At 39.6% G+C, this 10,282-nt stretch overlaps 1 protein-coding gene across 1 annotated transcript in view; it reads left to right on the top strand.

The window, feature by feature from the left end:
• LOC102231291 (phospholipid-transporting ATPase ID-like) overlaps positions 1–8,450 on the top strand; it is a 46,841-nt gene extending 38,391 nt beyond the window's left edge. The window contains exon 28 of the mRNA XM_023344153.1: positions 7,652–8,450. Within this exon, the coding sequence (XP_023199921.1) occupies positions 7,652–7,981 (330 nt within the window). The 3' untranslated portion in view covers positions 7,982–8,450. The remainder of the gene's footprint in view (positions 1–7,651) is intronic.
• Positions 8,451–10,282: the final 1,832 nt, after the last annotated feature.

Consider the following 10,282-nt stretch of genomic DNA (forward strand, 5'->3'; position numbering starts at 1 on the left):
CAGACAGCCACCTGAGAGCGAGTCCAATGAGAAGAACCAGGTACCATTTAAAACCTGGTCGGAGGAACACGTCCCCGTTGACCAAGAGATTTCGGCAGGAAATACTGAGAAGCAGAACGATTCACTGGTCAGTGAAGAAGAGTCCACCGCTGGAGTGCAGGAGACAATCGATGTAGCAGAGAAGGAACAGCCCTCTAAGTCTAAGAAACAGCCACCAACAACGAGGCGCAACAGGAAGAAAATGATACCATTTCAAGTCTGGTTGGAGAAACATGCCCCTGCTGATCTAAGGATTTCAGCTGAAGGTACTGGAATGGAAAAGGATTCACTGGTTACCAAACAGGAATCGATCTCCGTACTGCAGGAGACACCAGAGAAGGAACAGCCCTCTACGTCTGGCACTGAAAATGTTAAAAAGCAGGACACTTCTCTGCCTGAAGAAGAAGGTAATCAGGAAGATTCCTTAAAGAAGATTTGCAAAGAGGAACCTGTGATTTCCACAACACAATTGGTTACCGAAAAGAACAACATCTCCAAATTACAGAAGAAAGAGGATCAGAAAGGGGAAAAACAGTTATCAAAGACTAAGCGCATCAAGAAGACGCCGCTGTTATGGAAAACTTTCCCCGAGTCAGACGCTTGCATAGATCTTGCGTTTTTTACCGACAACATTGACATCAATAACGGTCCTCTGCCAGAAAACCAAAGTTATCGGGCAGCTTTGCCCAGCAGCGGAAAGAAGACGTTTTGGAAAATGCTCCCAAAGTCAGACCCTCACATCGACGTAAGTTTTTTTGCTGAGAGTATTGAAACCCAAAGTGTTTCAATGCCGGCACAAGAACTTGATGAGGCAGCTTCCTTGAAAAAGGAAAGCTATTCCAAGAACCCTGTGATTCCTTCAACACAGCTGGTCACCAACCAGGAATCCGTCTTCAAACCGCAGCAGACACTGGATCAGAAAGGGGAGAAAAGTCCATCTATGGGTAAGCCCAAGGACAACATCCAAACCGAGAATTTAACTGAGGTTCCTGATAGTCAAACTGCAGAAAATGTTCAAGGAGAGAGTTTAACTGAAATTCAGAATTTGCCCCACTCTTCTGAAAAGGCAACAAGTCGAGCAAACTGTACATGTCTCGCCAAATTTAAGGAGTCTGAACTGGAATATATCGAAGTACAGAAGTACTTAATGGCACAACTTGATGAGATGTTCAATACCAATCAGAAACTAAATGCTAAACTTAAACAGCAGAAAGATCTGATGAGGAAAGGACTCTCAGAGAGAAGACAAGGCAAGAATTCAGTGGTTTCTGTTGAAATTCAGACAGATTCACAAGACCGGCCAGAGCAGAAAACAGTCCATTATTCATCTGCTTCAACACAAACTGAGATGGATGTTCAGGAAACCAGCTATCAGTTAAAACCAGTTTATCAGGCGATTTTAACACAAACTGAGCTCTATTCAGTGCCAAAACAACAGCCCTCTGAAACACGACTGAATGGGCATCAGGATCTGCAGGCCAGGCTATTCAAGAGATCTCCAGGTAAGAACAGGAAAAAGTCATCAATGAAAGCTGTTTCTGAACTGGAGACGCTCAGTAATGAAAATGTTTCAGGAGAAAACAGTGAACAAGACATTTCAGCACCAGAAACAGTTGGAGATCAGACAGCTACCATCAAAAACGAGATCCATACAAAAGAAACAGTGATCACTGAAGAAGAAACCATCTCTGAAACCCAACAAAATGGAGACCATCGAGACGAGAAGAAGCCATCAAAGAAATCTAAACGCAAGAACAAGAGAAAGTCATCATTGAAAGCTGTCAGTAATGAAAATATTTCTGGAGAAAACAGTGAACATCAAGATGTTTCTATATCAGAAACAGTTGAGGATCAGACAGCTACCATCAAAAACGAGAATCTCACAGATGAAATGGTCATCAGTAAAGTACAGCAAGCGATCGAAGAAGAATCTGTCTCCACAACACAACTAAATCTGGACCAGGAAGATGAGAAAAAGCCATCGAGGAAACTTAAACGTAAGAACAAGAGAAAGTCAGTAAAGAAAGCTGCCTCTGAATTGGAAAACCTCAATACTGAAAAGGCTTCTGGAGAAAACGGTGAACATCAAGTAGTTTCTGCACCAGAAACAGTTGAGGATCATAAAACCTCTGTTAAAAACGAAATTCGTACAAAAGAAGCAGTGATCTCTATAGAACAGCAGATCACTGAAGAAGAAACGGTCCCTGAAACACAACAAAATGGAGACCAGGAAGATGAGACAAAGCCATCGAGGAAACCTAAACGTAGGATCAGGAGAAAGGCAGCAATGAAAGCTGGATCTGAATTGGAAAACCTCAACAATGATCAAGTTTCTGGAGAAAACAGTGAACATCAAGATGTTTCTATATCAGAAACAGTTGAGGATCAGACAGCTACCATCAAAAACGAGAGTCACACAGATGAAATGATCATCAGTAAAGTACAGCAGGCGATCGAAGAACAAACTGTCTCTACAACACAACTAAATCTGGACCAGGAAGATGAGAAAAAGCCATCGAGGAAACCTAAACGTAGGATCAAGAGAAAGTCAGCAAAGAAAGCTGCCTCTGAACTGGAGACCCTCAATACTGAAAAGGCTTCTGGAGAAAACGGTGAACATCAAGTAGTTTCTACACCAGAAATAGTTGAGGATCATAAAACCTCTGTTAAAAACGAGATTTGTACAAAAGAAACAGTGATCTCTATAGAACAGCAGATCACTGAAGAAGAAACGGTCCCTGAAACACAACAAAATGGAGACCATGAAGATGAGAAAAAGCCATCGAGGAAACCTAAACGTAGGATCAGGAGAAAGGCAGCAATGAAAGCTGGATCTGAATTGGAAAACCTCAATACTGAAAAGGCTTCTGGAGAAAACGGTGAACAAATAGTTTCTATACTAGGAACAGTTGGGGACCATGCAGCTTCCATTAAAAACGAGATTCAGACAAAAGAAACAGTGATTTCTAAAGAAGAATCTGTCTCCACAACACAACAAAATGGAGACCAGCAAGATGAAAACAAGCCATCGAGGAAACCTAAACGTAGGATCAAGAGAAAGTCAGTAAAGAAAGCTGCCTCTGAACTGGAGACCCTCAATACTGAAAAGGCTTCTGGAGAAAACGGTGAACATCAAGTAGTTTCTACACCAGAAATAGTTGAGGATCATAAAACCTCTGTTAAAAACGACATTTGTACAAAAGAAACAGTGATCTCTATAGAACAGCAGATCACTGAAGAACAGCAGATTACCGAAGAACAGCAGATCACTGAAGAACAGCAGATCACCAAAGAACAGCAGATCACCAAAGAACAGCAGATTACCGAAGAACAGCAGATCACTGAAGAACAGCAGATCTCTGAAGAACAGCAGATCACTAAAGAACAGCAGATCTCTAAAGAACAGCAGATCTCTGAAGAAAAGCAGATCACTGAAGAACAGCAGATCTCTAAAGAACAGCAGATTACCGAAGAACAGCAGATCACTGAAGAACAACAGATCACCGAAGAACAGCAGATCACTGAAGAACAGCAGATCTCTGAAGAACAGCAGATCTCTGAAGAACAGCAGATCTCTGAAGAACAGCAGATCACTAAAGAACAGCAGATTACCGAAGAACAGCAGATCACTGAAGAACAACAGATCACCGAAGAACAGCAGATTACCGAAGAACAGCAGATCTCTAAAGAACAGCAGATCTCTGAAGAACAGCAGATCACCAAAGAACAGCAGATCTCTGAAGAACAGCAGATCTCTGAAGAACAGCAGATCACCAAAGAACAGCAGATCTCTGAAGAACAGCAGATCTCTGAAGAACAGCAGATTACCGAAGAACAGCAGATCTCTAAAGAACAGCAGATTACCGAAGAACAGCAGATCACCGAAGAACAGCAGATCTCTGAAGAACAGCAGATCTCTGAAGAACAGCAGATCTCTAAAGAACAGCAGATTACCGAAGAACAGCAGATCACTGAAGAACCGCAGATCTCTGAAGAACAGCAGATTACCGAAGAACAGCAGATCTCTGAAGAACAGCAGATCACTAAAGAACAGCAGATTACCGAAGAACAGCAGATCACTGAAGAACAGCAGATCTCTGAAGAACAGCAGATCTCTGAAGAACAGCAGATTACCGAAGAACAGCAGATCTCTGAAGAACAGCAGATCACTAAAGAACAGCAGATTACCGAAGAACAGCAGATCACTGAAGAACAGCAGATCTCTGAAGAACAGCAGATCACTAAAGAACAGCAGATCTCTAAAGAACAACAGATTACCGAAGAACAGCAGATCTCTGAAGAACAGCAGATCACTAAAGAACAGCAGATCTCTGAAGAACAGCAGATCTCTGAAGAAAAGCAGATCACTGAAGAACAGCAGATCTCTAAAGAACAGCAGATCTCTGAAGAACAGCAGATCTCTGAAGAACAGCAGATCTCTGAAGAACAGCAGATCACTAAAGAACAGCAGATTACCGAAGAACAGCAGATCACTGAAGAACAACAGATCACCGAAGAACAGCAGATTACCGAAGAACAGCAGATCTCTAAAGAACAGCAGATCTCTGAAGAACAGCAGATCACCAAAGAACAGCAGATCTCTGAAGAACAGCAGATCTCTGAAGAACAGCAGATCACCAAAGAACAGCAGATCTCTGAAGAACAGCAGATCTCTGAAGAACAGCAGATTACCGAAGAACAGCAGATCTCTAAAGAACAGCAGATTACCGAAGAACAGCAGATCACCGAAGAACAGCAGATCTCTGAAGAACAGCAGATCTCTGAAGAACAGCAGATCTCTAAAGAACAGCAGATTACCGAAGAACAGCAGATCACTGAAGAACCGCAGATCTCTGAAGAACAGCAGATTACCGAAGAACAGCAGATCTCTGAAGAACAGCAGATCACTAAAGAACAGCAGATTACCGAAGAACAGCAGATCACTGAAGAACAGCAGATCTCTGAAGAACAGCAGATCTCTGAAGAACAGCAGATTACCGAAGTACAGCAGATCTCTGAAGAACAGCAGATCACTGAAGAACAGCAGATCTCTGAAGAACAGCAGATCTCTGAAGAACAGCAGATCTCTGAAGAACAGCAGATCTCTGAAGAACAGCAGATTACCGAAGTACAGCAGATCTCTGAAGAACAGCAGATTCCTGTAGTTTCCACAGAAGGGGAGAGTGGTCTAATGGAAAAACTGAGAACATCCCCTCCACAGGTAAACGAAGATGTAATCCACACAACACCTCAAGAATCAGAGACTCAAGCAGCGGAAGAGTCAGCTGATCTGATCAATATCTCTGAAGAAGAAGAAGAAGAGAGACCCATGAAAAAGATTTCACTGTGGAAGCGTCTGAAAAAGGCTTTATCTCCAACATCTCTGCGCAAGTTCAAACGCAGATGTAAAGTCCATCCAGCGTAGACATCACTTTATGTCTACTAGACCTAAAAGGGGGTGGGGCCACGTGTGGGTTGGGTGATTGGTGGTAATTTCAAAAATGAGCCACTGTTGTTGTTAATTGGACATTTCAATATTAAAAAGCCAGGACTGCACGGTGGGAAACGTCTCTCCGTGCAGGTGTGGGTTCACTCCGGGTGCTCCGGCTTCCCCCACGTTCAACAACATCAGGACTCATGTTCACCCATTCTAAGATTTTTATTTCTAATTCTGAACAGAAAATAAGAAAACCACATTTATTAATTAAAGGGAGGTTTAGGAAAAGAAAATGTAAACACTGTGGAACAAAAGGAGCCTATTAGAAGTCTAAACCTATAAAATTGGGAAAATTTTGAAAACAGTTTATCTTTCTGGGCAAGATATATATATATTTTAGATATAGATACAGTATATCATCTATATCTAAATTATTTACCTTCTTCTAAATCTATCTATATATAGGTATCTATCTGTCCCTCTCACTATCAATATCAATCTATATATCTATCTATATACAGTATATATAGATATATAGATATAGATAGATATATCTACCCTCTCTCTCTGTATATAAATAAAAATAAATATATATATAGATATAAAATATATAGATATATATATAGATATATATATATATATATAGATATATATTTATTTATTATATAAATAAATAAATATTTATTTATTTATTTATTTATACAGAGAGAGAGGGGTAGATATATATATATATAGATAGATATATATATATATATATATAATATATATATATATATATATAGATATATATATATATATATATACGTATATATATATACGTATATATACAGCATATATATATATATATACATATACAGGGATATATATACCCCTGTACATATATATATATATATATATGTACCCCTCTCTCTCTCTGTATATAAATAAATAAATATACAGTATATATATATATATATAGTATATATAGATATATCTACCTCTCTCTCTCTGTATATAAATAAATAACTAAATAAATAAATAAATATACTATATATATATATATATATATATATATATATATATATATATATATATATATATATATATATATATATATATATATATATATATATATATATATATATATATACATATACTGCTCAAAAAAATAAAGGGAACACTTAAACAACACAATATAACTCCAAGTAAATCAAACTTCTGTAAAATCAAACTGTCCACTTAGGAAGCAAAACTGATTGACAATCAATTTCACCTCCTGTTGTGCAAATGGAACTTTGTACAGAACAAAATATTCAATGAGAATATTTCTTTCATTCAGATCTAGGATGTGTTATTTGAGTGTTCCCTTTATTTTTTTGAGCAGTGTATATTACAGACCAAAAGTTTGGACACACCTTCTCATTGAATTCAAATACATACAGTATATATAAGTAACATATTTACAAATGTAGACCACCTGCATGTTATTGTTTACATAAGGAAATTCCGTGCATGTTTACAATGCTGGAAGGAAACAGGATTTTTCTCTTCCATGCCATCCAGCCGCTCTGCCGCCGTATGAAACTCAGAAATGTAGATGTTATTAATTTCGTGCTGGGCTCCACAGCAAAAGAAAAACCGTTCAAGTGCAACTCAAAACCACGTCTGTCTCGCTCTCTGCATTATCCAGGGTACACGCAGACTTGTTGCCATAGCAACTGACAACAACGCCCCTAAAAAAACACTGAAATATTTCCCACACAAAGAGCAGGACATGCAGTGTGTTGCAGCAGGTCGATTTTAGACTTAATGTTCATTTTACGATTATTTATAAGTGATTGCTGTGGTACGAGGAGAAAACTATAAATTTATCGCTGCACCTGACTTTACTGCAGGGTTCCCATCCTGCATGTTTCAGTTCTCTCCCTGCTGGTAGTAACAACCTTTTCAGCAGGTCAGTGTTCTTTAGGCCTTCTAACGAGCCATCATTGGATCCAGGTGGGTTAAGTGTACAAAAAGAGTAAAAAGGATCATTTTCTGGCTGTATCAACAACCCAGCCGTAATAATAGTAGGTGAAGATTGAACACCTGACTCTGTAGTATTTCAGCTTTTACGTTTCTGATGATCCAAACATTCCTTCCAACTTCCACTCCAGACAGTTTTTCAATCTTTTCTTTTCCTCCTTTGACCTTCAGGTAATGTTCAAGGTGAGACAGGCCAGAGCTACTCCTCCTCCTCTGCCTCGCCGGGCCCGGATCCGCCGCACCAGCTCCCGCCGCTCGGGCTACGCCTTCTCCCACGCGCAGGGCTACGGCGACCTGGTGACGTCAGGCCGTTTCCTGAGGCGTCCCGCCTTGCCGCGGGCGTCGGGTTTCCCCCAGGTGGGCCGCGCCGCCACGGGGTTCAGCCCCATGGGCCGGTCGGCAGGCTACAGCCCGACGGGCCGTCCCCAGAACCTGAAGGTGCCGGACGTGGAGGTGACCTCGCTCCAGATGTACAGGACATTCAACGACGCTGCCCCATGAGAGAAGGAAGCTAATTAAACTTCTGGAGGGAAACAGAAACTCTGAGGCTTTTGTGGGAATTTTTTCGCTGACAGTTTCATTTAAAGGAACGGCAGATCTCATTTCTGAGAGGTAAACGGTTTACTGGCGTCAGATGTTTAAGTTTGAACCTGAAGGAACCAGCAGATGGGACGCTAACTGACGGAACTACTTGATAACAGACACAGAAACAGATCGCTGAGCTTCCAGGCAGCAACAAGCAGAGGATGGAAGTGATTTAACATGTTGGGAAACACAGAGTGTCATCATGTTTACAGACTGCCCAGACCTTCGTAATCCTGGGAGTCCAGAGGCAACGCAGAGCTTCGTAAAGAGGGAACAACCGGCAAAGACACGCTGCTGTCAGTACTTTACTCTTGTTTTTCTCTTCATTTGTGCTTCTTTTAGCAGGTTAGGATAGATCAATGGCCTATACAAAACATGTTCATTACATTTTTAACATAAAATCATTTTAGATAATGAGATTTTTTGTCAGAATGAGCTGCTTTAGGACCTCTTGTCACTTTAAATCCAAATAAGCTGCTGCTGGACACGCCCCCCAATTCAACGTTTACACTCACACGTGAAAATGGCTGCAGACACATGCACGATTATACAACCGTACATCTTTGAAAAGCAGAAGTGGAGCCTTCTGCACAATCAACCAAAATGCAGGAATTGGTTTCTGGATGCTAAATCAACAAGTAAACACTTGTCTTTTCCATCAGCCATTGTACAGCAATAAAACCAGCTGTATGGAGCTCCACTTTGGTTGCTAGGTGACGGCACAGTGTGACTCAACAATATGAAAGGTTTTGAAACGAGTCGTTTTCCAGACACAAAAAAACAACGTATTGCCTAAAAACGTCTTTTTAAGCCTGTAGGCTGTTTTAGAAGCAGTAGGGACTAAATTTAAGAACGAAGACATGGAAAAATGTGAATTTTGTTTGATAGGTTCCCTTTAACTGCCTCCTTCTTTTTCTTCTTGTGTGTAATAACAGCCCACCATCCAGTCGTGAGAGATAACAGCATGTTTAAAACATAAAAGTTATTCTCCTGCTCCTCTTTTTCTGTGGGATTTTGGTTCTTTTGGGGGATTTGTTAAACACGTTTGGATTTGAGTAGAATGTTTTTAAAATTATTTTCATTGTTCAAATAAATTTAAGGGACTTGATCAGTTCTTAAGGTGTTTATAAGCTGTAGCTAGTTGGCTATAGAACAACATATCAGCCGTTAATCCTGAAAAGTCTCTGTGTGAATTATAATTATGTACAAATAGCACATGCAGCCGTTCTAAACAAACATCGTATTTTCAGAGTTATTCAGGACGTGTTAAAAAATAATGTGATCTAACTTGAAATGTGCAAAAATGTTCAACAGTTTCCTATCTGTCGTTATTTCTAAAACAAAGATGAAGCAAAAGTGGAAAAGATTAAATAGTTTTTTATAAAATAACTAAGTACACCCTACAGCAGTGGTTTCCAGCCTGGGACCCCCTTATTATCCACCTCATTAGTTTTTGCTGCTCCTCTTTAAATCTCTATTTTCAAGGTTAGAATACCAAGCAGAAATGTTTTACCTTTTTATTCCCCATAATTCTATGTGTGATTTATTTATTATTCAAAACTGTAAAGGTTTTTAATTAACAAATGGATTAATCAAAATTCCCCAAATATTGGTTTTGTCTTTACAGAAATTAAACATTTTCCCTGCAGATGTTCATTAAAACTCAATATTGACTCTATTATTGTTGAAATCTGCCAGAAGGATTTTATTTTCTGGTTTTACTTCTTTATTTAATTTCTCTATTTGTGGATTTGATATTCTTCCGTTTTAAAGTGTGCCTTGTTACATATTGATCAGTAATATTTTGCACTGCAGCTCTAAGGAAGCATTTCCGTGGTTTTGTGGTTTTGAGTTCATCCATTTTGGTGGTTTCTGTCGAACTGTAGACACACTACAAACACGACCGTCCAGCTTTGACCTGCTCAGAGACGCTTCCTGGTCAGTTCGTCGTCTGCCTGGTTGTTGGTGCTTTCAAAGTTAGAGGTGACCATACCAAAAATAAAGAATGCTGAAATTATCGTTATGAACTTTATATTGTCAGAAAACTTTTCATCTTCTGATCAGAAATCATGTGAAGTCGTTTGTTTTTTGTCTTTATTTTGCAGCTGGATACTTTAACCAGTCACTTAAAATGCTGTTTAACTTGATCTGCACACCTTTGAATGCAAACCTTGAAATTAAAACAACATGGAGATGATAATAATATGTTAGTTTGGT

The sequence above is a fragment of the Xiphophorus maculatus genome, chromosome 12, assembly GCF_002775205.1.
Source record: "Xiphophorus maculatus strain JP 163 A chromosome 12, X_maculatus-5.0-male, whole genome shotgun sequence".
Classification (NCBI taxonomy): Eukaryota; Metazoa; Chordata; class Actinopteri; order Cyprinodontiformes; family Poeciliidae; genus Xiphophorus; species Xiphophorus maculatus.